Below are 27,538 nucleotides of genomic sequence, written 5' to 3' on the forward strand. Positions count from 1 at the left end.
TATCCTCACTGGGTGAGAATGTGTGTGTGTGCCGCTGCAGAGCGAGCAACAAGCAGGCAGCTCAGTCAACCACAACTGAACCAAGCAGCTGGACACTGCAGCAAGTCTCATCTCAGTGAGAACGGGGGGGGTGGAAGCAGCTAAACTAAAGGCCAGCCCCACCCTGTGTGCATGTGCAAACTAAGCGCCAGATAACCTCGCCACCTTGCAATATGTTGGATTTTATCCCCGTCCAACCTCTCTGACCTTGGACAGCCCACCTGACTGAAGCTTTAATACAAACTGTATTTATTATTTAAAGCCTGATTGAGAGAGCGTTCTGGTGAAAAGCTCGATTTCATTTCGACACCTTCTGTAAAGCCAGCGAGACTGAGCCGTTCCCGGGCTCCTGAACCCAGTATGAGTATTTATTGCAGTGTTTTAATGGTTTTCTATGAAAAGCAGCCGCCAGCAGGAGGAGATTGCTGCCAGTTGCCCTGAAAGAGGAGCTGGGTGTGTTCCAGCTGACCCTGGGAGGCAGGGGTTGTTCTGAAACCATTAGTCTAACGCTCCCATCTGCCTGAGCGGCGGATGTTGGCAGCTACCAGCCGGTTGGTTGTGCCTCGGTAATATCTCCACTCCACGCCCCGGGCTGGAGACTGTGGGCGGGGTTTGGACTCGGGAAAGGGACTGGAATCGCCGGAGCTGAGGCCGGAGCTGAGGATCTAAGTGCGGTTCCAGTGGCTGGTGATCACAGCTCTGCAGCCTGTGTGTGCCCCCACCCCCCCACCCCCCGTCTGCTCCCCGTGTGTCCCCCTCTTGTCTGCACTCCCCAGCTCCCTGTGTGTCCCCCTCCTGTCTGCACCCCCTGTCTGCTCCCTGTGTGCCCACTCTACCCTGGAAACAAGGAGAGGAAAATATTTCCACACACAACCTCCGACTGACTTATTCCGAAAAGTGCCTTTCAAGCATGAGTATGTCCGATTCGGATGATATCAGTGAGTTTGGGTTCATCGTTGACAGGATCTCCAAAGGTGAGGTATGTACTCCAGTGTGTGTGTCTACAGTACAGGCGAGGAGTCCAGTCTGATTTATCTCTAATCCCAATCTTTCTATTAACTGAGTGCTCAACCCATCCTGATCGAATCTGACTCTAACCTGTACAGCAGGCTGTGGGGTTCATTCCCCAGACACTGAGCCGCTTCTCTGAGCTACTTCTCTCTGGGCTGACTCGCTGCTGACCATGTGTTGCTGGCAGGGTTGCGCCCAAGATATCCATCAAATCAATGGCTCTCTTTCCCGATCACGATTGAATCCCAGTGTTTGGAGCAGGTTCACACAATCCCTCCCTCTCCATCCCACCTCATCCCACCCCAGCTCTGAGCAGCTGCTCAGTCCGGAACTTGCTCTAACTGGCGGTCAGGCGGATCCAAATGAAGGGATTTACATTAAAACCTACAACCTTAAGTAGCAGTTTCCAATGGTTCCCATGACGACCTTTCCTTCGCTCAGTTTCCCTTTCTGCCAAGTTTGGTTGCTGCTCGGATCCAGCTCCCTCCCATTTAAATCACATCGCAGTCCGCAATCTGAATCCCACCAGCCCATTCATGTTTAATAAGCACCATGTCGGTTCAAATGCACTAAGGTGCAGGTAGTAACTTCCTGAAATAGTGTGAGGTGAGATGTTTGCAGAACTGAGACACATACGAACACAGACATACATGAACGCAAACACACGGATACACATGCCCACATAAACACGTACAGTCACACATGAATACAAACACACAAAGACACCCATGCCCGCACAAACACACAGGCACACATGAACATAAACACACAACCGATATAGACAAATACATGAACACACACGGACACTTATCGACACACAGGCACCCGCAAAGACACATACACACACATAGACAAAAACATACATAAAGACACACGGACAAACACATACATATGTAAACACAAACACAGACACATGAACATATGCACACAAACACATGGACGCATATAGACAAACACACACAGGTACATACACAGAGGATTTATTTATCTCTTTATTGAACAAACTCGCCCTAAAATTGTGATTAGCTTCTCATCGGTCAATGATGTAGATAGTATTCTTCCGGTAGTCAGACACTCCTTCACAGTGTGAGAATGGAGTAGGTCTTGCAACCGTTTCTTGTTGATGTGATGTTCAGCACAACTGGATAATTTCTCAATGCTTTGATACTGTTTAATATGGACCACTTTTTTTAAAAACACCTCTACGGTTTAAAATATCGCTGTGGAGGTTGACTGATATGAAAACACCTGACTGCACTTTCGGAGTTGTGAGAAGTTTTTACTATGACAGTGTCAGGAGCTTTGTTATTTAGTTGCAGCATGAGGTGTGGATGAAGGTCTCTCCTTTTTTGCAGGTTCCCATTAAAAACATCGAACGCGAGTTGATCTGTCCATCCTGTAAGGAGCTCTTCACCCACCCCCTGATCCTGCCCTGCCAGCACAGTGTCTGTCACAAATGCGCCAAAGAGTTACTGCTGTCCCGGGACGATGCGATTACAGAGTCGGACTCGGAGTTCTCCAATCCGGCCACACCTATCAGTAGCCCCAGGGTCCGCCGCCTTTCCTCGGCCAGTGTCGAGAAGCTCGACAGACTCACTAGGACAGGTAAGTGTCTCTTCTCGCTATTGCTTCAGCCAGCTGAGAACCGCTGAGTCTAATGTCTGCAATGATGGTGTCCCTTCTGGATTGTTTCTGCTGGACGAGGATGTAAATGTATTTGACCAAAGGTCACCCACCTGAAACTCTCTTTCCCCTGATCTATTGAGCATCTCCAGCATTTGCTGCTTTTGTTTCAAATTTCCAGCATTTACTATCTTTTATTTTGCAAAGATTACATGTGGAGTCCCAACTTAAGTCCAACACTTCATAGATGGGGTACATCACAGATTCAACAGCATGATATAAGATCTGAGAGGTTATATAATTTAACCCTTTCAGACAGACTCTACAGACTAGACCTTTATTCCCTTAGATATTGAATATTGAGGGGTGGGTGATCTGAGGTACTTAAGATGATTAAACGACTTGATACTGTAAATCAAGATAAGTTATTTCCTCTAGGAATTTGACTAATTATTATGGTCACATGTATTGGTATACAGTGACAAGTATTGTTTCCTGTGCGCTTATACAGTCAAAGCATACCATTCATAGAGAAGGAAATGAGAGAGTGCAGAATGAAGTATTACAGTCTTAGCTAGGGTGTAGAGAAAGGTCAACTTAATGTGAGGTAGCTCCATTCAAAAGTCTGATAGCAGCAGGGAAGAAGCTGTTCTTGAATCGGTTTGTACATGTCCTCAGACTTTTGTAACTTTTTCCCGAAAGAAGAAGGTGGGAGAGAGAATGTCCAGGTAGGTGGCGTCCTTAATTATGCCGGCTGCTTTTCCGAGGCAGCAGGAAGTGTAGACAGAGTCAACAGGTGGGAGGCTGGTTTGAGTGAAGAACTGGGCTTCATTCACAACCCTTTGTAGTTTTTTGTGGTCTGGAACAGAGCACAAGAAGCGTGCCAGAAAAAGGGAGCATAATCCTAAAATTAGAACTAGGACAGATAGTGTGATGTCAGGAAACATTTCTTCATGCAAAAGGCAGTGGCAATCTGAAATTCTTTGCCCCCCCCCACCCAAAAAAAAGCTGTTAAAGCGAGGTTAATAGAAAATTTCAAAGCTGAGATTGACATATTTTTGTTGGACAAAAATATGAAGTGATTTGGAACTCATGCAAGTAAATGGAGTTAAGATCTGGATAAACTGTGATCTGATTGATTGGTGGCACAGGCTTGACCAGCTAAAGAAATACTGGTGCAAACTTTGAGCAATGTTCTTGAACGTAACAATGTGAGACCATGGAAAAGTATATTGCTAGGGAGGTGACAAGCCTCAGGTTTAAACAGAACCTTAGAGTTGGTTGGCGCTCCTAGCAACTTTGCAAACTTAACCCCAGTCAGATTTTACATTGAAAACAGACAGTTGCATGTGTACACAAAATAATTTTTAAAAAGGGGTGTCTGGGAGCAAAGCTCTGCAAAAGTCTACAAATACAGTAGGGAACCCTGTTTGGGCCACAGATCCTGTTTCTCAGCCTGCAGCATAACTCTGGCATTGTTAGATGCAAATAGCATTCTGCAGCTATCAGTTTCGGACCAGAAGTGCACACAGTATAATCACCGCCCAAACATAACAATGCTGATTGGTGGGCTATTTTAGTGCTTTTAGTTTTAGCAAATATCTGCTGTGTTAATAGATCAGTGAATGTACTAAAAAAAAGTTCTGTCGAATTCAGAAGTTCTTCTAACTGCTCAGTTTAATTTTTTAAAACAGTTAACTAAAATTTCAATGCAGTTATGAGACTTAATATTACACTTTATTGAATCATGGGACAGATTTTGACGAATTAATGCCCTGGCACAATGGTCTTCATGTTGTGAGTCCATGAATTACGTTGAGAGGATCAGATCAATACATCAGTGTTTTGTCCCTGAGGTGGTCTTATATCATTTGGCTTGACACCCACCACAGCCCAGCTCACTAAGCAACATAAGTAACATAGGAACATTTTAAGCAATTTTATTTTCAAAGGTTGGCAGATGGTGGTTGTCTTGTCAGCTGTCTTCTGGCATTAATATTTAGCAGGCATTTGGGAGGGCTGGACAGAAAGCCCTGCACTTCAGTGTATGCACAGAGTTCTGCAGCATTTGGACAATGAACAACACAGTACTTGTAGATACCAATCTGGCATTTATTTATGATGATACTGGTTCAGATGGTATAACGTCATAACTAGTAGCTGTTACATTATTAGATTAGTAATCCAGAAGCCTGAGCTAATAATATAGAGAATGTAACTTACAATCCCACCATGAAGGTTTGAGAACTTTGAATTCAGTTTAGAAATCTGGAAATACAAAGCTGGCGTCAGTAAGAGTGAGCATAAAGCTAATTAAAACCCGGCTATTGTCCATTCAGGAAATAAATTTGTCCTCCTTACCTGGTCTGACCTACATGTAATTGCAGTCTTAGACCAATGTGGTTGCCGTGTAACCGTCCTTTGATGTGGGTCTAATAAGCCATTATGTAGTTTCAAAGTGCAAAGAAGAAGATCGACTACCACTTTCTCAGGAAAACTAAAGATGGACTATAAATGGTGGTCTTGTCGGTAATGTGCACATCCAGAGAATGAAGAAAAGTCATAGAATCATAAAACCATAGAATCCCTACCGTGCAGAAGGAGGCCTTTGGCTCATTGATTCTGCACCGGCAACAATCCCACCCAGGCCCCATCCCCACTATCACATGTCTTTACCCTGCTAATCCCCTGACACTAAGGGGCAATTTGCCATGGCCAATCAACCTAACCTGCACATCTTTGGAGAGTGGGAGGAAACCCAGCAAACCGGGAAAATGTGTAAACTCCACACAGACACTGACCTGAGGCTGGAATTGAACTCGGGTCCCTGGTGTTGTGAGGCAGCAGTGCTAACCATTGTACCATCATGCAGTAATTAATTGAAAATTTATCCCCGGCTGATTTAGGCCAGCTATGTTGTATTTGAATGCAACAAATTTCCTCACAAACCTTGCCTCTATATGTATAAAATATAACTGAAATTAAAATTTGTTTGTAATTCAGACCAGGATCGACTCTTGTTCAGCCATCTAGAAAAACATTATCCCCTCATTATAACAATCAGCTTCTTTTAAAAAAGAATTTTGTCTCCACTCCCATATCAATAAGGAGGATGGAGGACACAGTCAGCTGTACAGTCCTGTCATGCCAGTGATAGAATATGGGCAGAATTTTCATCCTGCAGTGAAGGTGAGTTTGAATTTCTTGCTTGCAGCTGCTATGCTGATCTGCTGGTGTGTTTCTGCCCCTGGCCTATTTTCAGGGAGCAGGTTTCTTGGGTGTGGGGGAGGGGGAGTTGATGACTACCCACCCACCAAATTGCAGGTGGCCAATTAGACCAATTAAAGTGCCATGTGATGCATTCCTCACACGCCATCTAGATTTTCTTGATGGTGGAGAAATCCCCATTGATGTGGCTGGGGCTAGTAGATTGAATGGTGGCAGCTTCCCTGAAACAGGCCAGGCTGGGGGAGCTACAGGCACGTCCGGCAAAGCAGCCCAGTATGGATCTATTGGATTGTGAGTGCCACAGCCACTGCCGCAGACCATCCTGTGGCCTCTGTGGTGGACTCCTTCCCACTATGATGGTCTTGCAGCTGTGACCAGAATTTATTTGGTGCAATTTACAAAACTCCAGAGGGTCACTGCATCTTGGGGATGGCCGTCCTCACAGATTGCCATCCACAGTAGTAGTGGCCAACTCTCCCAAGCCGACAGTGACATCTCCAGAGCCCCTGGCCCACCCACTGGCCTTTCTGGCTGTGGAGACAGCCCTTCTTTCTTAATTGGGCAGGGCTTTTGGACTTGGCCTTGAAAATCTCCTCCAGGGTCCAGCTAGAACCACCTCTGGGTTCCAGTCCTGGAGTTCTGCTCTGGATCAGAATTGTGGAAGTAAAATTCAGCCTTCGCTGTTTCCTTGTTATTTTGTTTTTAAACTTTGACTGTAAAATTAAGATCAAATGTGTCTGAAGAAAAGAATGTACCTCAATCTTGAAAGGGCAAATGCAAAAGGATACTATGGATATTTAACAGTTGAATTTTCAGAGCAGTCTTCTGCAAGAACTGATCCTGCCTGAAACCGCACAGAAGAAATGATATCATCCCTTCAAAGTGATTTCAAGTAGGCGTGCATTCTGTTGGGCAACAATCCAAATAAATGAGACATTAAGGGAATGCATCACTCATCTAATCATCCATTGGACTACACAACAAATCATATACTATAAAATGAGAAACCTTCTTGAGTAGGATTTTAATGGAACCTTTCTATCTTCTTAAAATAATAGTTTTTCCCCTTGCAGTCAAAACAATTTTAAAAATTCATTCATGGGATATGAACAGCGCTGGCAAGGCCATCATTTGTTGCCCATCCCTAATTGCCCTTGAGAATCAATTGATTTGTATGTAGAAAGGACAGTAACCCCTTAACCAGCATAAACCTAGATTTGGGATCAAATTAAGTAGTTTGGAAGGTATGTAGTACAGCTCATCTTTATGTTTTTGTTTAAAGTTTGATGTTCTGTCATGTGTACCTGAAAAAGTTAAGACTATTAATTGTAATAGCAAATTGACTTGTTAAACATTGGGTGATATGAATTCAAAGAACAAAGAACAGTACAGCACAGGAAACAGGCCCTTCGGCCCTCCAAGCCTGTGCCACGCATTGGTCCAACTAGACCATTCGTTTGCATCCCTCTATTCCCAGTCTGCTCATGTGTCTATCCAGGTAATTCTTAAACGATGCCAGCATGTCTGCCTCCACCACCCCACTTGGCAGTGCATTCCAGGCCCCCACCACCCACTGTGTAAAAAAAGTCCCTCTGATATTGGAGTTATACCTCGCCCTTCTCACCTTGAGCCTGTGACCTCTCGTAACCGTCACCGCCGACCTGGGAAAAAGCTTCCCACTGTTCACCCTATCTATACCCTTCATAATTTTGTACACCTCTATTAGGTCTCCCCTCATTCTCTGTCTTTCCAGGGAGAACAACCCCAGTCTACCCAATCTCTCCTCATAGCTAAGACCCTCCATACCAGGCAACATCCTGGTAAACCTTCACTGCACTCTGTCTAAAGCCTCCATGTCCTTCTGGTAGTGCGGCGACCAGAATTGGATGCAATACTCCAAATGTGGCCTAACCAGCATTCTATACAGCTGCAACATCAGACTGCAGCTTTTATACTCAAGTGAAAATTTCATTCCAAATGAAAATTTGGTTAAAAACTAATCCAGGCAAAACTCAGAAAAAATATACTGTGATCCTTATCCGAGAGCTTTTCGTTGTATAAGGAAAAAGGTATGCTGTAATTTACCAATGCAACATCTCACGTGTCAGAATAACCATGATATTTATTCCTCATTTATATTCCAACCTTCAGAAGTAGCCCTCTAATGTGAACGTTGAGTTTGCTGGTAGCAGAGACCATGATCTCTTTATAGCTGCATTTGTTTCCTCCTTGCAGAAAGCAAAATACTGACAATGCCAAAGGCATTTGTAGTGCCTGGAGCTGACAGCATCACCATGTTTATTTTTGACATGGAGCGGTTGAGCTTTTGGGGAACCAATGATTTATTGATATCATTAGTCTTTTGTTGGATGGCGACAACTACAATGATAAAGTCACAAATGCTGTTTGATTTTTTTAATTAGAAAAGTGTTCCGCTCAGTCCTAAAAGGAGACCAGTGTTCATCACTTGATGTTATCTGACACCTTTTAGTGCCCTATCATTATGAAAATCAGTGGCAGAATACATCTATCAGCCAAATCACCTAACTCTGTTCAAGGAAAGAGGGAACGTGAAGGAAATATATATTTTGAAGCATAAATTCTAGGTTTCCCCATGTGGAACCAGAGAATGCTCAAATATGATGCACAAACATGTTGTTGGTTTCTTTGATTTTTAAGACGCGTTTTACGCTGAAGATTTTTGGCCATCCAATATGAGCAGTAAGCATTCCCAAAAATTAGATATTGGCTAAAATCCCCTCTACTCTGTCCAAGCGACCAACTTCAACCTAACTTCGGAAGAACTATACTACACAAGTTTGACCCTTATGATTTTGCACATCTATTAACCCAACACTAATTAGTCCAAGTATAATTACTTATACTGACTGGAAAGGGTTACCAGATTTGTGGGTGTCTGTGTAGCAATTATTATTCAATCTGACGTGACTATTTTTCTAGTTCATGAACTTTAAATTCATTTGCCAAGTGGCAATTGTATAGTATAAACTTGAATGGTGAATGTTCACACCAAAGGTGGTTATGGTAGGATTTCACAGTCAAGTGCAATTCAGACCTCACAGGATATTTACGCATGTGCACTTACCAACAAACATCAAGTAGCAATTAGGAAGATCAACATTGACTGTTTTCATGGCCACCTAGCCAGAAGCCATTGAAACCAACTATAAGACATTTTGCCATGTTAGTTTAGTTTATTATAGAATAAGCCATATCTATCGCAGCTATAATTGAGAATTTGAAAACTCTCAAAACCCAATTTGAATTATACATCATTGCATCCTTTCAGAGAAACAAATCAAAAAGCATCTGGTATGCAATCATTTCCCTATGTAATCTGTGCCTATTTACAGCAATATTGTGGTATATTGAAAATGTACAAAATATATGGCACTGGATACACAATTTTACTGGAATGCTTCAAAGAAGTTAAATTTGTGTGTGAAAGTACACAAAGGTCTTTGAAAACCCAAGATGATAACTTCCAGAAAATTTTAACTCTTTTTCCCCACAGAATATTGACCTGCAAAATTATAATCTAGATCCAACTATAAACATCAGTGAACGTAGCACTGTATATGTCATTTGAAACATAGGCTTATGCTAACCATCTCCTATCCTAACCCAATGGTGTAAGTAGAGCTCCTAAGTAATAGGTAACATTTAAAAAAAAACTTCAAAGTGTTGGAACTAGATGGCAGATCAGTCAGTTTCTGTAAAAAGACAAGGTAAGAACCCAGGTACATCTACCTCATCAGAACATTAATTTATGTTTTAGTGTTCAGTTGCTAATTGATCTGCTATGTGTTTCCAGCAGGTTCTGTCAACATTTAGTTAATATTTAACAAAACCAATGAGTGGAAGATGGACAGACTTTGAAAAAAAAATTTAATAGGATGTTTGTTGCTCATCCCTAGTACCTGTGAACTGAATGGCTTGATAGTTAAGAGTCAGTCGCATTACTCTAGGTCCAGAGTTACATGCAGGCCAGAGAGCAAAGGAATAGTGGATTTACTTCCCTAAAGGACTTTAGTGAACTGAATAGGTCTTTACAAAAACTGTTTCTTGGTCACTCACCATTACTGAGGTTAGCTTTCATTTCCAGGTTTTCTGAATTTAATCTGAATTCCACCAGCTCTGTGGTGGTATTTGAACCAGAGAACATTAGCCTCTAGTTTACTGATTCAGTGACATTACCACTACACCACTATCTAATGTATCCCACTAATGTATCATTTCATCATGTGAATGTAATGATGTATATCACTCATTTTCAGAAACAGGATGTTACACTTCATTCTTTAGCCTTCTTGTTTATGGTGACAATTCCACATCCAAGTCTTAAACACCAGAACTGTAATTATTTAGGCAAAGAATATAAAAAAAAATTATTTATGACAATAACAATGTTCATTTCAATAGTGCTTTTTAATTGGAGAACATAAAGCTCTATTTTGTGTTTGAGAGAAAGAGGGTGAGGAAAGGAGCTGAGAGAGTTACATGGCCAAAATATTTGATGGAGTCTTTGAAAGCAGGAGCAAAAGAAGATTGCGAGATAAGTTTTGGGAGAATTCCAGATCATGGGACAGAGTAGCACAGCAGCAGAAGTTGATGATGAAATGGAGTGTAGAAAACAAGAAACAATCTGTTATTGGGGGAGTGGAGAGCATGTGTCACAGGAACAGCCAATAAGGCACAGTGGGATTATACAGTTGAATTGTACAGAGTGAGATTGCCAAGGTATTCCCCAATTCCACAGGGCAAGAGGCTTACTATTTATTTAAAGTGATTGCCTAAAAATTGGCTTCGACATCAGGGTTGTTTAAATAATGAATCATGTAAAAAGTTAACAGCACACAACCTATGCTAAATGAAAGCTGTTTGCACTAGCTTGTGCTTTCCTGAGCATACTTATGGCCTAGAAAGAATAGAAGTGGGGTGGCACTTATTCATTAGAAATTACGAATGTACAGAATTTTTTATAGGAATTCTTGATGCCATTTCTATCGTTCATTACAGGAATGGGCTCTATATGTGCCAAAAATACCTCAGAATCTTTGGTCAATCATATTTTGGGAGGGGTCTTTGCCTCTGGTGTCTCTGTGATTGGCTATTGGAAGAAATAGCAGCTTTGTTTCAATTTTCAGTCTGAACTGGCTTTAAACCTAGTCCCATAAATGTGAGGAATGTAATCCAAGCCACCACACTACCAAGTCTGTTCTCAATTTTGTTTAAAGATTGGCTAGTATTCCATCAATAAACTAAAAAAGAAAACTGACATTTGGATGATTTATTATGATTGTCACATGTATTAGTATACAGTGAAAAGTACTGTTTCGTGCTCGCTATACAGACAAAGCACACTGTACACAGAGAAGGAAAGGAGACTGCAGAATGAAGTGTTATAGTTATAGCTAGGGTGTAGAGAAAAATCAACTTAATGCGAGGTATGTCCTTTCAAAAGTCTGATGGCAGCAAGGAAAAAGTTATTCTAGAGTCGGTTGGTACATGTTCTCAGACTTTTGTATCATTTTCCCGATGGAAGAAGGTGGAAAAGAGTACGTCCAGGGTGTGTGGGGTCCTTGATTGTGCTGGCTGCTTTTCCGAGGCAGCGGGAAGTTTAGACAGTGTCAATGGATGGGAGGCTGGTTTGAGTGATGGACTGGGCTTCTTTCATAACCATTGTAGTTTATTACAGTCTAGGACAGAGCAGGAGCCATACCAAACTGTGATACACAGAAGGAATGCTTTCTATGGTGAGAAATTGGTGAGCGTTGTAGTGGACGTGCCAAATTTCCTTAGCCTCTTGAGAAAGTAGAGCTGTTGGTGGGCTTCCTTAACTATAGTGTTGGCAGGGAGGGACCAGGACAGATTGTTGGTGATCTGGACACCTAAAAACTTGAAGCTTTTGATGATTTCTACTTTGTGCCATTGATGTAGATGGGGCATGCCCTCCACTATGTCAATGACTATCTCCTTCATTTTAATGACATTGAGGAAGAGATTATTGTCATTGCACCAATTTACCAGATTCTCTATCTCAATCCTTTACTCTGTCTCATCATTGTTTAAGATCCGACACACTACGGTGATGTCATTAGCAAACTTGAAATCAAATTGGAGGGAATTTGGCCACACAGTCAGGGGTGTATAAGGAATATAGTAGGGGGCTGAGAACACAGCCTTGTGGGGCACCAGTATTGAGGATGATTGTGGAGGGTGTGTTGTTGCCTATCCTTACTGACTGCGATCTGTGAGTTAGGAAATTCAGGATCCAGTTGCAGAGAGACGAGCTGAGCCTCAGGCCAAGAAGTTTGGCAATGAGTCTTGGAGGAAAAATCGTGTTGAAGGCTGAGCTACATTCTATGAATAGGAACCTGACATAGGTGTCCTTTGTTACCTAGGTGTTCCAGGATTGAGTGCAGAGCCAGGGAGATGGGATCTGTTGTAGACCTGTTGTGGTGATAAGCAAACTGCAATGGATCCAGACAGTCTGATTATACTGTGGTACATGAATTCTGGTACAGTGCTAAAGGCCCATAGTCAAATATTCCTTTCTGAAGGTGTAAATGCAATAATTTAATCCAATCACATTTAAAGCTAGGTATTTTGCTGTATTATTCTAAGGTTTTTAGTAAACTGATGGTTACTTAGAACAATGTGTGATCTTCGGTATCTGACATACAAGTGCTGGATCTGTTTAGGTGAATCATTTGTTAAACGTTCTACCTACTGTGGCACCATATCAATCGGCAAGTTTTCAGTTTTGATCTGTGCTGAACTCATATGAATGACAAAAGTGATGATAAAATTGGCCTCAGTATTCCTAGATAAGGAAAGAAATGAATCACCCAGGGATCCCATTTCTAACCATTGTCTGGTGATGCTGCTGGACAATATGTTTACTGGGCAACAGGTAAGGGTATGAGAAGGACAACATTCTCTGTGTCATAAGACCATAAGACCATAGGAGCAGAATTAGGCCACTTTGCCCATCGAATCTGTTCCTCCATTCAATCATGGTTGACATTTTTCTCATCCCCCTTCTCCTGCCTTTTCCCCATAATCCCTGATCACCTTATCAATCTAGAACATATCTATCTCTGTCTTAAAAACACTCAATGACCTGGCCTCCCTAGCTTTCTGCGGCAAAGAGTTCCATGGATTCACCACTCTAGCTGAAGAAATTTCTCCTCATCTCCGTTTTAAAGGATCATCCCTTTAGCCTGAGGTTGTGCCCTCTGGTTTTAGTTTTCCCAACTAGTGGAAACATCCTCTCCATATCCACTCTATCCAGGCTTTGTGGCATCTTGTAAGTTTCAATAAGATCCCCTCTCATTCTTCTAAACTCCAACGAGTACAGACCCAGAGTCCTCAACTGTTCCTCATACGACAAGCTCTTCATTCCAGGGATCATTCTTGTGAACCTCCTCTGGACTCTTTCCAAGGCCAGCACATCCTTAGATGTGGGGCCCAAAACTGATCACAATACTCCAAATGGGATCTGACCAGATCCTTATACAACCTCAGAAGTACATCTCTGCTCTTGTATTCGATGAATGCTAACATTGCATTTGCCTTCCTAATTGCCAACTGAACCTGCACATTAACCTTAAGAGAATCTTGAACAATGACTCCCAAGTCCCTTTGTGTTTCTGATTTCCTAAGCATTTTCCCATTTAGAAAATAGTCTATGCCTCTATTTCTCCTTCCAAAGTGCATAACTTCACATGTTTCCACATTGTACTCCAGCTGCCACTTCTTTGCCCACTCTCCTAATCTGTCCAAATCCTTCTGCAGCCCCCCTGCTTCCTCAATGCTACCTGTCCCTCTACAAATCTTTGTATCATCTGCAAATTTAGCAACAGTGCCTTCAGTTCCTTCCTCCAAATCGTTAATGTAAATTGTGAAAAGTTGTGGTCCTGGCACTGATCCCTGAGGCACACCACTAATCATTGGCTGCCATCCTGAAAAAGACTCCTTTATCCCCACTCTCTGCCTTCTGCCAGTCAGCTAATCCTCTATCCATGCCAGGATCTTACCCTTAACCCTATGGGCACTTAACTTATTTAACAGTCTCCTGCACGGCACCTTGTCAAAGGCCTTCTGGAAATCTGAATAAATCACATCCATTGTTCTCCTTTATCTAACTTCCTTGTTACCTCCCCAAAGAACTCTAACAGATTTGTCAGATATGATCTCCCCTTGACAAAGCCATGCTGACTCAGTCCTACTTTAACATGCACTTCCAATACTCTGCGATCTCATCTTTAATAATGGATTCTAAAATCTTACCAATGACCGACCTATAATTACCTGTTTGCTGCCTCCCTCTCTTCTTAAACAGAGGTGTTACATTTGCTACTTTCCAGTCCTCTGGTACCCTCCCTGCCTCCAATGATTCCTGAATGATCACTGCCATTGCCTCCACAATTTCCTCAGCTATCACTTTTAGAACCCTGGGCTGTAAGTCTATCCAGTCCAGGTGATTTATCCATCTTCAGACCTTAAAATTTCCCCAGAATCTTCTCCTTATTGATGGGCACTACACTCACCTGTACCCCCTGACTCTCCTGGAGCTTTGGAATCCCACCGGTGTCTTCCGCCATGAAGACTGATACAAAATATCTATTCAGTTCCTCTGCCATTGCTTTGTTTCCTATTATTACCTCTCGAGTCTCATTTTCCAGTGCTCCAATGGCTGTGTTTGCCTTTCTCTTGTCTTTTATACATTGAAAAAATCTCTTCCTATCTTTTATATTACTAGCCAGCTTACACTCAAATTTCATCTTCTCCCTCCTTATTGCTTTTTTAGCTGTCCTCTGTTCGCTTTTAAAGGATTCCTAATCCACTTTGTATGCTTTTTCTTTAGCTTTTATGCTGTCCTTCATTTCCCTCATCAGCCATGGATGCTTTGTCCTCCCCTTAGCATGTTTCCTCCTCCTTGGAATGAATTTCTGTTGTGCCTTGGAATAACTCTCAAAACCTCCTGCCATTGCTGTTCCACTGTCTTCTCTGTTAGGTTCCCTTTCCAATCAACTCCAGCCAGCTCCTCCCTCATGTTTTTGTAGTTAGCTTTAATTGTAATACTGCTACATCTGATTCTAGCTTCTCCCTCTCAAACTGCAGGGTAATTTCTATCATATTGTGGTCACTGCTCCCTAAAAATTCCTTTAAGGTTCCCGAATCCAGTCTGCCTCATTACACATCACCAAATCCAGAATTGCCTGTTCCCTAGTAGGCTCTGTCACAAGCTGCTCCAAAAGGACCATCGCTTGGACATTTTACAAATTCCTTTTCTTGGGATCCACTACGACCTGATTTTCCCAGTCCACCTGCAAATTGGAATCCCCCATGATTATTGTAATATTGCCTTTTTTTGTATGCCTTTTCTATCTCCTGATTTATTTTCTGCCCCACATCTTGACTACTGCTAGGGGGCTGTACATAACTCCCATCAGGAATTTGCGATTCCACAACTCTACCCATATCGGTTCCTTCCTCCAAATCATTAATGTAAATTGTGAAAAGTTGTGGTCCCAGGACCGACCCCTGAGGCACACCACTAATCATTGATTGCCATCCTGAAAAAGACCCCATTTATCCCCACTCTCTGGATAAATGTGTAGCGGTCCATTTTGGCAGGTCCAATGGGATGAAGGAGTATAATATCAAAGGTAAGACTCTTAGCAGTGTAGAGGATCAGAAGGACCTTGAAGTCCAGGTCCATAGGACTCTTAAATCGGCCTTGCAGGTAGAGGATGTGGTCAGGAAGGCATATGGTGTACTGGCCTTCATCAATCGAGGGATTGAGTTTAGGAGTTGGGAGATAATGCTGCAGCTTTATAAGACCCTAGTCAGACCCCACTTGGAGTACTGTGCTCAGTTCTGGTCACCTCATTACAGGATGTGGAAGCCATTGAAAGGGTGCAGAGGAGATTTACAAGGATGTCGCCTGGATTGGGTGGCATGCCTTATGAGGATAGGTTGAGGGAACTCGGTCTTTTCTCCCTGGAGAGAAGAAGGATGAGAGGTGACCTGATAGAGGTTTATAAAATGTTGAGAGGTATAGATTGGGTGGATTCTCAGAGGCTATTTCCCAGGGCTGAAATGGTCGCTACGAGAGGACGCAGCTTTAAGGTGCTGGGGAATAGGTACAGAGGAGATGTCAGGGATAAGTTTTTCACTTAGAGGGTGGTGGGTGAGTGGAATCGTCAGTGGTGGTGGAGGTGAATTCGTTGGGCTCTTTTAAGAGACTTCTGGATGAGTACATGGGATTTAATAGGATTGAGGGTTATAGATAGGCCTAGTAGGTAGGAATATGATCAGCGCAACTTGTGGGCCAAAGGGCCTGTTTGTGTTGTACTTTTCCTACGTTCTATGTTCTATATAGTTTCGATGCCTTCTGATCCTATATTCTTGCTATCGATTTAACTTCATTCCTTACGAACAATGCAACCCCACCCCCTTTGTCCATCTGCCTGTCCTTTCTATAGGACACATATCCTTGGATATTTAGATCCCAGCCCTGATCCCCTTTGCAGCCACGTCTCTGTGATGCCCACAACATCGTATCAGCCAATTTCAATGTGCGCAGCAAGCTCATTAATCTTGTTCCATATACTGCGTACATTTAGGTACAACACTCTCAGTTCTGCATTGACCACCTCCCTTCTCATATTTGTCACCTTTTTTGCTCTGCCTGTGGTTAGATTCCTGCCACCTTCTATACTCTCTGTTCCATGACATGGTCTGGAAACTTTATTAACCTCTCCTGAGCCCTCAGCTCCATTAATCTGCACTTCTACCCTCTCCTTTAACTTTGATTTTATAATTTTCCAAACAACTGAATTCCACCCCCCCAACTATTCAGTTTAAAGCCCTATCTACAGCCATTGTTATACGATTCACCAGGGCTCTGACCCCAGCACGATTCAAATGAAGACTGCCCCATTGGAACAGATCCCCTCTTCCCCAATACTGTCCCATGAATTCAAACCCATTTCTCCCACACCAATCTTTGAGTCACGCATTTACTTCCCTAATCTTACTGACCCTATGCCAATTAGCTCGTGGATCAGGTAGTAATCCAGAGATTATGACCTTTTTGGTTCTGTTTGTAATTTTGCTCCCAACTGTTCATACTCCCTTAGCAGAACCTTTGTTCCTGTTCAACCTATGTCATTGGTATCTACGTGGACCATGACAACTGGGTCTTTACCCTCCCACTCCAAGTTCCTCTGCAGCCCAGATGAGATATCCCAAGATGCACCAAGCAAGCAACACAACCTTCAGGATTCTCGATCCTGGTCACAGAGAACAGTGTCAACACCCCTAACTGTATTATCCCCAATTCCGACTACATTTCTTTTTTCTCCCTCCACTTGAATGGCTCCCTTTACCATGGTCAGTTTGCTCATCGTCCCTGTAGTACCCGTTCCCATCCACACAGGGAGCAAGAATCTCAAACCTGTTGGACAAGTTCAAGGACTGAGACTCCTGCAACCCTTCCTTCAGGATCCTTCTACCTGCCTCACTCGCGGCCACATCCTCCTGTTCCTGATCATTGGCCAAATTCAAAGTATTTAATGTAAGGGGTGTAACTGCCTCCTGGAACACAGTGTCCAGGTATCTCTCCCCCTCCCTGATGCTTCATAGCATCCAAAGTCAGAATCCAGCTCATCCATTCTGAGCCGGAGTTCCTCAAGCAACCAACACTTAGTACAGACATGCTCACTGGGAATCACAATGGTGTCCACCAACCCTCACATCATGCATGAACAACACATCACCTGACCCTCCATCTCTATTTTATTTAATTAGTTTTTAATTTGTGTTTTAAATCTTTTTAAAATTAAAAAACTATATATCTCCTTATTACCTCAGTCTCAACGCAATGTCTAACCAGTAATTTAAATGGGTTTTCAAATTTAGTACAGCACCCTGTTAGTCAATCAAATCACAGCCCTCCTGCGATGCCACTTTTGAGTTTTCTTTAGCCCGAAGTCACTGTCAGTTTCAGAGAGTCAAGACTAACACTTACTTACCAATCAGCACTCTCCCTTGTAGCCTCTGCTGCCTGTTTCACCTAACTCTCTGTTTTCACCCAACTCCAAAAGTATTCCTCACAGTCTGGCAGCACTCACCGTGCAGTCATCTCATGTGTCATCTCACACGGAACATCAGCCCTTGCTTGAGAAACTGGAAAATGTGGAACTATAACGCAACGTATGTTTGTGCTTTAAATAATGGGGGGTGGAAATTGTTTGCAATTACTTAATAAAATTTCCAGAATAGTTACAATGAAGTCAATGTTAAATATAAGCTTTTATATTATCTCTGCTGGACATTGTCCTGTTGATGTGCGAGCTCACTTTGAGTACGTTGTTCGATGAATATTTTTCTGACTGTGTATTAAATGTTTGAAAAATAGTCTGCAGTGTTCTGTATACATTAACTGAATGATATAAAAATAAATTGTTATAATTGTTTATTTACTTGGCAAATAGATGCTAGTGTTTTAAATGTATAGGCAAGTAAAGGTTTGATAAGAGGTACTGCAGCTTTAAAACATTGTAACTTTATTTTGTTAAAGGTTTTCTAATTCAGAAATGTAAGGAACTAACCTGATACTGCAAATGAAATTTTTCTTTTTAAAAATATAATCTGATTTGTGTTACATTATCTCTGAGATGCCAGTCAGTCAGTGAACTATAATATTATTGTTGCATTAAGTATTGTAGTGTATTGGTGTTGTAGGATTATTCCTGACTTTTTGTTAATTGATTACAGCCTCACTGCGAAGGTCATTTGGGAGAAAAGGTAGAACTATTCTGTGTTTATCTAGGTTCAATGATTCCTAGTTGCAGCTCTATTATAATGACTGTCTTTGTAAGACAGGATAATATATATGTTCAAAGAATCAATGGTCAAGTTCTAAAGTTAACATAAGGAGGATATAATCACATCACTATAGAAATATTTCTTTTCAATGAACTAATTTACAACATTTCTGTAATACTGTGGTATTTGGATTATAATTGATCAGCTCCATTTCAGAGGATTTGGGCAGTGATATTTAAAACAATCTAAAATTCATTTTTACACAGTTTCTTCTGGAAGTGGTGATAGTATCAAATGAGTATATATGGAGAATGGGCCTCAGCATGTTTGGTGTTAGGCATTCACCTAATGATAATCTACTTGTCAGTTTGTGGCACATTTAATACCTGTATAATAATGCATGCAATGGTTGGCATATTCATTGCAGCAGAAGTGATAAAAGAACCAGACCCTATGTGAACTTTAGCATAACTTGACCACTACAGATTGTTTCTGGCATTCAGTTCCCTGTTGCTTGGTTCATTAGTTTGTAACAACAGTGTGCCTGTCCCATGCCTGCTGGTGTTGTCTGCTGCTCTCTGGATGTCGTGCTACATCTCACTGTTTTTTGATTTGGTGTGTTTTATGTGGTTTTGTTGTATGCCATGCTCTTTGTTTCTTCCTTACTGCCTGATAATACTGCACTATGCAAATCAAGAGTGGGTACAGAAAGATAGGACAGATTTATGGGTATCCCAATCCTTTTTATTAAAAGCAAAGTCAGTGCACTGGAATGGAAGTTTGTGGATGCAGTCTTATGGGCATGATTTGTGTATATTGCCATTTGACATTTGAGCCATTCCATTTCACGGGGATGGATAACCATAAACTAAACAATCTGTCCCACAAGTTGCTGGAATAAGTTAATAGGTGCATTGTCCGGAGTAGTTGCCTGAAGCTGACAGCCATTGGTTGCACTGTGACACTGGGAGAAATCAGTAAATAAGGCTCCTGTAAGGAAATGGTGCGAGTCCACTCAAAAAGAAAGAGGGAAAAGATTTCAAAGAACCTAAAATATAATCCAGTTTGGAAAAGTGTTTTCAAATGCGACCATTTGCTAAGATGCAATGTGTTTATATTATTCATTATAATTCCTGTTACTTTATTAATAACCATTCAGCCTTTAACATGCAAACACTTCTGATGTAAAGTTACCGGCCAACACAAATAATCAAGCAGATCCCACATACCAATGGACTATTAACCAAATGTAATTTCTCATTACGCTGTGATTTTTGTCACACTAGTTGTTTTAAAGAACTTACATTTGTTTGATAAGTTGCAGCTTATTGACACTAACATTTGTGAATTATTAACAATGCTATTATTCTGTGAATTACTAACTTACTATCTTATAAATTGCTCACAGTGCTGTGATCCTGCAACTTACTAACAATGTTACTGTTCCCTGAATTACTGAATGTTCGTATCATGTGAATTACTAATGGCCAATTAACATTCTCAGCCATGTTATCTGAAAGGGGTAGTTGAAAATAAGCAAAGTGTTCCACAGGAATTACTAACGGTGTTGTGATGAGGTGTTTTTATCCTTCACTTGCTCATCGATTCATTGTTTTAGTCTCACTTTATCTCTCTCTGTCTCTCAGATTTTCTTCCCTCTTTCTCATTTTCTCTCATGTTCCACTTCAATTAAAAAGAGGAAACTGCATGAGCTCAGTGTTTCTCTTCCTTCAATAGAGATGGCTGATACCTGTAAACATCACAAGGTGGTAATGTGATAGAGGGACTTAGATAACACTGATCAAGGGACTTGGGTAACAATGCAACTATTGTACAACCCTAATATTAGATTACGTACAAGAAGTCAGCTTAAGGTAGTGCTTCCCAACTACAACTCAGCTCATGTTTAGGATTGATTCATCCCTCCCTGCCTTTGGGGATACTGAGTGTGTGGGTATTAACAAGTAGGGAGCCAATTATCCACTTGGTACTGCACTTGCCAGCCATTGCTGATTCTAACCTGCAGGCTGAGACACCTGCAGGTGTGGACACCATGGCTGGAATTTACCACCGTTCACGTCGGTGCGGTTTTCTGATCCCACTACAATGAACGGAAATTTGGCTGGACGCCAAATTCTTTGACCTCGCTGTAGTGGTAGCATGGTGTGAACGGCTGGTAAGATCACGCCCCATGATTTAATGCAAATCAAAGACCCAATTATTAAACCTGGACCGGCTGTGAATTTCCTCCCAAGTTGAAACATATCAGCTGTGAGTAGGATGGATAAAGAGACTCTCCAGTTGTGTAAAGTACATCTTTATGGTGTCAGGAAGGGCATGAGTGATCGCTCGGGTGGGCACAAGGAAAGGCATCACCCAGATCCAACAGACTTTCTCCTCTTTCCTCCCACCTATCCTTCACTGCTGTCAGTTGCACCATGATATTTCAGCACCTGTTCCTCACAGGAGATAGACTGGTGACATTTAAATAAGCTCAGGGATTTAAGATAACCCAGGCCTGAAAGACTGTGATGAGGAAGTATTCCTCTCTCTCTACTATTAATTATAACTATAAGGTTCATGGTGGGAGATATAGGAGAGATATCCAAGGTAGATTCTTCACCCAGAGAATGGTTGGGGAGTGGAATAGACTGCCTGCTATGATAGCGGAGTTGGACACTTTAGGAACTTTCAAACGGTTATTGGATAGGCACATGGAGCACTCCAGAATTATAGGGAGAGGATAGCTTGATCTTGGGATTGGACATAACTATGCACAACATTGAGGGCCAAAGGGCCTGTCGTGTGCTGTAATGTTCTATGTTCTATCTATGTTCTATTAATTTCCCTCTCTGCAAATAGCCAATACCAACTTAGTTTAAACCCATCCGCTTTTAGTGTCAATGTGGGTGTTTTCATTAAACTTTGGATCACTTTTCGTGTAAGCAGCAGTTATCAATGCACTTCATGGTGTGGGTGTCATTCACTTTGAAGGATTAACCATTGTTATAAGTGTGCTGGAAAGTTATTTGTTGCAGATTCTCTGTTTGATCAGAATATATCCAATTACATTACATCCACTCCTGGTTAAAAAGGCCAACAACATCCAAATCTCCAAAGACTTAATAAAGTTTCCAGTGTCGTTACTTACCTGCACTGGAAATGCAACAGCTGGCTGCAAATCATTTGGGGAATTAAATCTCTAGCTGTGCAGCCTGCTGTTTTAAGCAACTGAGTTTTGCTTCAAACTAACATAATTATTCACATTAACACAAACATGTTTCAAAAGATATAAAAACCTGCTTGCTGAGGAGTTGTCACTGCAGAGTCTGAGAATTGGAATTAAAACATCATTGTAATGTAAACAGTGGTTAAAATCTGAATCAATCCAGTATAAGTAAGTTCAGCTAGTCTATGATTATTTTACTAATTCAATTTTATTTTCAATTATACGCAGTAATTTGCTGAAGTGGATGCAATTGTTTCTTGAGTGGGGAGGGGAGGGAGAATCATACTAACCCTGGTAATATGACATGAGGCAGGTACTCATAGCATTTTCGTTTAAAATTAAGGTGAGCAGCTGTTAAGTTCAAAGTCAGTGAGCTTTAACAATTTCAGGCATGTCTAATTAGGGTCTCTTACTCACTCGTAAATGCCAGTGTTCTCTTTGACTGAGGAACTGGAACTAACACTAACCAATATATTTACAGCAAAACACTTTCTAATGCTTTTTTAGTTCGTTGAGAATCAAATGACAGTGGTACATATTTTCGTGAAATAAAGTCTAAACATAAGATGTAAATTAGAATATCAAGTTATCTGAATAGAATAGTGTAATTTATTAAAAATAACTTATCATGCCATTTAAAGTTATGAGGTGATATTTTTACTAGCCCTTTGGCAACAGGCTGGGAGGCAGGAAGACTGGCAAAATATACAGAGGGGGTGTCCAAGGTCTTTCCATAGCCATGCCGTTTTGTCAGTGGTAGGAAATTGACAGGTCAGCTGCCCATCTGGCAGCCAATTGAGACATCTAAATAGACAATTAAGGGCCATTTCCTTCACGTGCTGGCATTTTGCTTGCATCTGGGGTGCCCACCACCAAGTGGGGAAACCATATAGTGAAATCTGATGGGGAAGGGAAGCGACTTTTTGGGTATTCCATGGCCTACAGAGGAGAATCCAAACTGCAATGTCTGCTGCCTGTGGCATCAGTGTGCACTTTGAGGCCTCACTCTGATCATGGGGTCCTGTTTACCTGGCCTTGGCATACCTCAATCCCTCTTATCCATTGTGAGGGCCCCTGGCCATTGAACCGCCCTCTTCTTGCAGATATGGCCTCCCTACCTCCGATTGGGCAGACAATTATTGGGGATTTAATAAGGACAGCAGTCTTGTTGGCAGCCACTTAACAGGTCATTGCAGTAATATGTTTCCCTGGGTCCCGCCACCCCCCAGACGGTGTGGGATTGCACAAAATGCAGCTTTTGCTTTTATTGCAAAGCCTGTTCAAACTTATGATATCTGGTGAATCATGTTTTTTTTAATGCATCAGCATTAGTGAAACTCCACCTTTATTGTGAATCCCATATCCTCCAACCCTTTTCCACAAATGGTAAATCTCATGGTACAAAGTAAAGCAGCTGATAGAACAGTTACATGTTCAAATAAAGTGAATCATTGTCCTGCAGAGTTGAGCTCTTTACTGCAAGCCTCTACAATCTGCCAGTCCAGTGCAAAAACGCCCAGAAGTGCTGTTAGCTAAAAACTGACCCCCCTTAATTTAACAAAAATAGAATTTAACGCTAGCATTCCTCAACTTTAGGAAAAATTGAACTCAGAAGCAGGCCATACATTGGACATTTTATTCAGTGATAATATTAGGGGACTACTGAAGATTATTGAATTTTTAAATTTGAAGTTATCAAACAATTACCCATAATACACATGTAACCACTTCCCAAAAGTACTTGATTGGCTGTAAATGTGCTTTTGGATACCCTGAGATTGTGAAATGTACATTATAAATGCGATTCCTTTAATTTCTTAATTCCTTGCTTTTAAGGTGCAACATGTATTGAAGAGAAACATCTCAATGTTACAAGATTTCCCAAGCTCCCCCCTCCACTGGCCCAATGGATGATGAATCAATCAGTGTAACACAACATAGAACATAGAACATAGAACATTACAGCGCAGAACAGGCCCTTCGGCCCACGATGTTGCGCCGACCAGTTACAAAAACAATGACCCACTAGCCTATACCAATCCCTTTTCGTCCATAAACCTATCCAGAGATCTCTTAAACGCCCCCAAACTAGACGCATCTACAACTGCAGCAGGCAGGGCATTCCAATCCCTCACCACCCGCTGGGTAAAGAACCTACCCCTGACATCCGTCCTGTAGCTACCCCCCCTTAATTTAAAGTCATGCCCCCTCGTGCTAGCTTTCTCCATCCGAGGAAAAAGGCTATCACTATCCACCCTATCTAAACCCCTAATCATCTTATATGTTTCAATAAGATCCCCTCTTAGCCGCCTTCTTCCCAACGAAAACAACCCTAGATCCCTCAGTCTCTCCTCATAGGACCTCCCCACCATACCAGGCAACATCCTAGTAAACCTCCTCTGCACCCTCTCCAACGCCTCCACATCCTTCTTGTAATGCGGGGACCAGAACTGCACACAGTACTCCAAGTGCGGCCGCACTAGAGTAGTGTACAGTTGCAACATTACACTGCGACTCCTAAATTCAATCCCCAAAGCCACACTAATCCAGAAGGGGAGCTTTTGGCCAATTGATGTCCTTCCCTGAGCTAAAGACAGGAATGTTGGCCAGGTCTCCTGTTCCTGATTTGCTGTTCAGTGACACCTCACGGAAGTGCCAGTATGTAGATGCCAAATTGCGATAGGATTTCCCTTCCTATGATGGATGATTAACTTTCCTGCCAATGGTCAGTGGGATATATGTAATGATTTAGCACTCTTGGAACAGAGTTTCAGGACTGTATAGCAGGAATTTGGACTTGGATGCCTGATTTGTGGCCTGCAGTGTTTTGCATTCTTTCGGGCCATGTCCAAATTCCTGATGTGCATTCATGTCATACTGAGTCCCATTGTCTAGGGTCACAGATGGAAAGTGGCCTCTTAGGAGAAGATCAGAACACTGCCACTTGTGGAAATGTGCACTGTCATCAGGATTTGTATTTGGACAAAATTGTTGAGGGGACGGTGTGTAGGAGGGGTTGAACTGGAGGAAAAACATCAAATGACCTTGTCGCTGTCCCTGGATATGTGTTTATTTTTACTAGTTCAGTACATTATGAATCTTTATTTCACAGCAACATATCTTCATGCACGATCAAAGAATACTTTGACCAAGTCAATCACTTGGATAAAAAGGACTAGTTGATGTTATTACTTTTGAAGAATTTGAAAAATAAGTGTTTGTGTGAAACAGTGCAATACACCCCATAATACCCCCAGGATAGATTCATTATGATTACTTTCATAATGTTCCAAGGCTAGATGCGCAAATTAGATTTAGAATTGTAGTTCTATGTTTTTAGGTAGTTCAGTCTAATGTTTTCTAAATAAGCAGAAGCTTAATTAAGTCTGGTGAATTAATATCATTAAAAACATGTCCTCTTGTCAACTTGCACGATTTCAATCAACAGCTTTACAGAATTATAAAACACATCTTGCATGGAACTGCAATGCAATATTCAGCATCCAAAATTGTTGTGGCATGAACATTAACTTTAAAAATTAGATGAGAAAGTTTCAAAAGCCAAATCTACTCATTACTAATCTTTATTTTCTATGCAATGGAACTTTGACCCAAGAGTTCCTTTTTAAGTTACATGGCTTAAAAGAAAACTGGAACCCAAGGCTAAGTCCCTTATGATGGTCAATTGTTTTCTGGGTGAATGGAAGTTGTGTTAGTATTGGAAATGGATTTACATTGTAAGGTAAATAGGGTTTGCTAATCTACAGAAAATGTTTTCATTGCAAATTATAAGCTTAATAGCATTTTAAAGCGAGTACAAGAACAGAGAGATCTGGGTGAGTTTGTGCACATATCTTTGAAGGTGGCAGGATAGGTTAACAAAGTGGTTAATAAAGCATATGGGATATAGAGGCATAGGGCCCAATCTTACCATTTGCATTCTAAGTGCTGAATCTGGGTGTAATCTAACTTGAGATTGGCTTTCAAGCGGCCCCATATGCACTCAGCCTGAAAAAAAGATCGCCAGTCTCATTTGCGCAGTGGGCGGAGCTTAGCATGGCCGAAACGATTGAAGCTCTGAACTGCGCATGTGCAGTGAGAAAAAAATTTGAAAAAGCGCACCCTGTGTCAGATTGCTCCCAGACTCAAGAAAGTGGAGAAAGCGCCCCGGGACCAAAACGCGGGAGCAATGATCCCCACACATCACTGTTCCCCTTATCCACCACCCCCACTACCTACACACATCACTGTTCCCCTTATCCACCACCCCCACTACTCACACACATCACTGTTCCCCTTATCCACCACCCCCACTACCTACACACATCACTGTTCCCCTTATCCACCACCCCCACTACTCACACACATCACTGTTCCCCTTATCCACCACCCCCACTACCTACACACATCACTGTTCCCCTTATCCACCCCCACTACCTACACACATCACTGTTCCCCTTATCCACCACCCCCACTACTCACACATCACTGTTCCCCTTATCCACCACCCCCACTACTCACACACATCACTGTTCCCCTTATCCACCACCCCCACTACTCACACACATCACTGTTCCCATTATCCACCACCCCCACTACCTACACACATCACTGTTCCCCTTATCCACCCCCACTACCTACACACATCACTGTTCCCCTTATCCACCACCCCCACTACTCACACACATCACTGTTCCCATTATCCACCACCCCCACTACTCACACACATCACTGTTCCCCTTATCCACCACCCCCACTACCTACACACATCACTGTTCCCCTTATCCACCCCCACTACCTACACACATCACTGTTCCCCTTATCCACCACCCCCACTACTCACACACATCACTGTTCCCCTTATCCACCACCCCCACTACTCACACACATCACTGTTCCCCTTATCCACCACCCCCACTACTCACACACATCACTGTCCCCCCTATCCACCACCCCCACAACTCACACACATCACTGTTCCCCTTATCCACCACCCCCACTACTCACACACATCACTGTTCCCATTATCCACCACCCCCACTACTCACACACATCACTGTTCCCCTTATCCACCACCCCCACTACCTACACACATCACTGTTCCCCTTATCCACCCCCACTACCTACACACATCACTGTTCCCCTTATCCACCACCCCCACTACTCACACACATCACTGTTCCCCTTATCCACCACCCCCACTACTCACACACATCACTGTTCCCCTTATCCACCACCCCCACTACTCACACACATCACTGTCCCCCTTATCCACCACCCCCACAACTCACACACATCACTGTTCCCCTTATCCACCACCCCCACTACTCACACACATCATTGTTCCCCTTATCCACCACCCCCACTACTCACACACATCACTGTTCCCCTTATCCACCACCCCCACTACCTACACACATCACTGTTCCCCTTATCCACCCCCACTACTCACACACATCACTGTTCCCCTTATCCACCACCCCCACTACTCACACACATCACTGTTCCCCTTATCCACCACCCCCACTACTCACACACATCACT

The 27,538-nt window shown here is 42.3% G+C and overlaps 1 protein-coding gene across 4 annotated transcripts in view; it reads left to right on the plus strand.

Annotated features, from left to right (window-relative positions):
* The first annotated feature begins 758 nt into the window (after positions 1 to 758).
* Positions 759 to 27,538, plus strand: part of trim36 (tripartite motif containing 36) — a 112,587-nt gene continuing 85,807 nt past the window's right edge. For 2 of the 4 annotated variants that reach the window (XM_080188991.1, XM_080188992.1), the window contains exons 1-3: positions 759 to 1,018; positions 2,406 to 2,655; positions 18,715 to 18,744. In XM_080188991.1, the coding sequence (XP_080045117.1) occupies positions 950 to 1,018; positions 2,406 to 2,655; positions 18,715 to 18,744 (349 nt within the window). In that variant the 5' untranslated portion in view covers positions 759 to 949. The remainder of the gene's footprint in view (positions 1,019 to 2,405; positions 2,656 to 18,714; positions 18,745 to 27,538) is intronic. The other 2 variants (XM_080188993.1, XM_080188994.1) reach the window with 2 other exon arrangements.

Source organism: Carcharhinus amblyrhynchos, chromosome 5, assembly GCF_965287045.1.
Source record: "Carcharhinus amblyrhynchos chromosome 5, sCarAmb.v2.hapA, whole genome shotgun sequence".
NCBI lineage: Eukaryota > Metazoa > Chordata > Chondrichthyes > Carcharhiniformes > Carcharhinidae > Carcharhinus > Carcharhinus amblyrhynchos.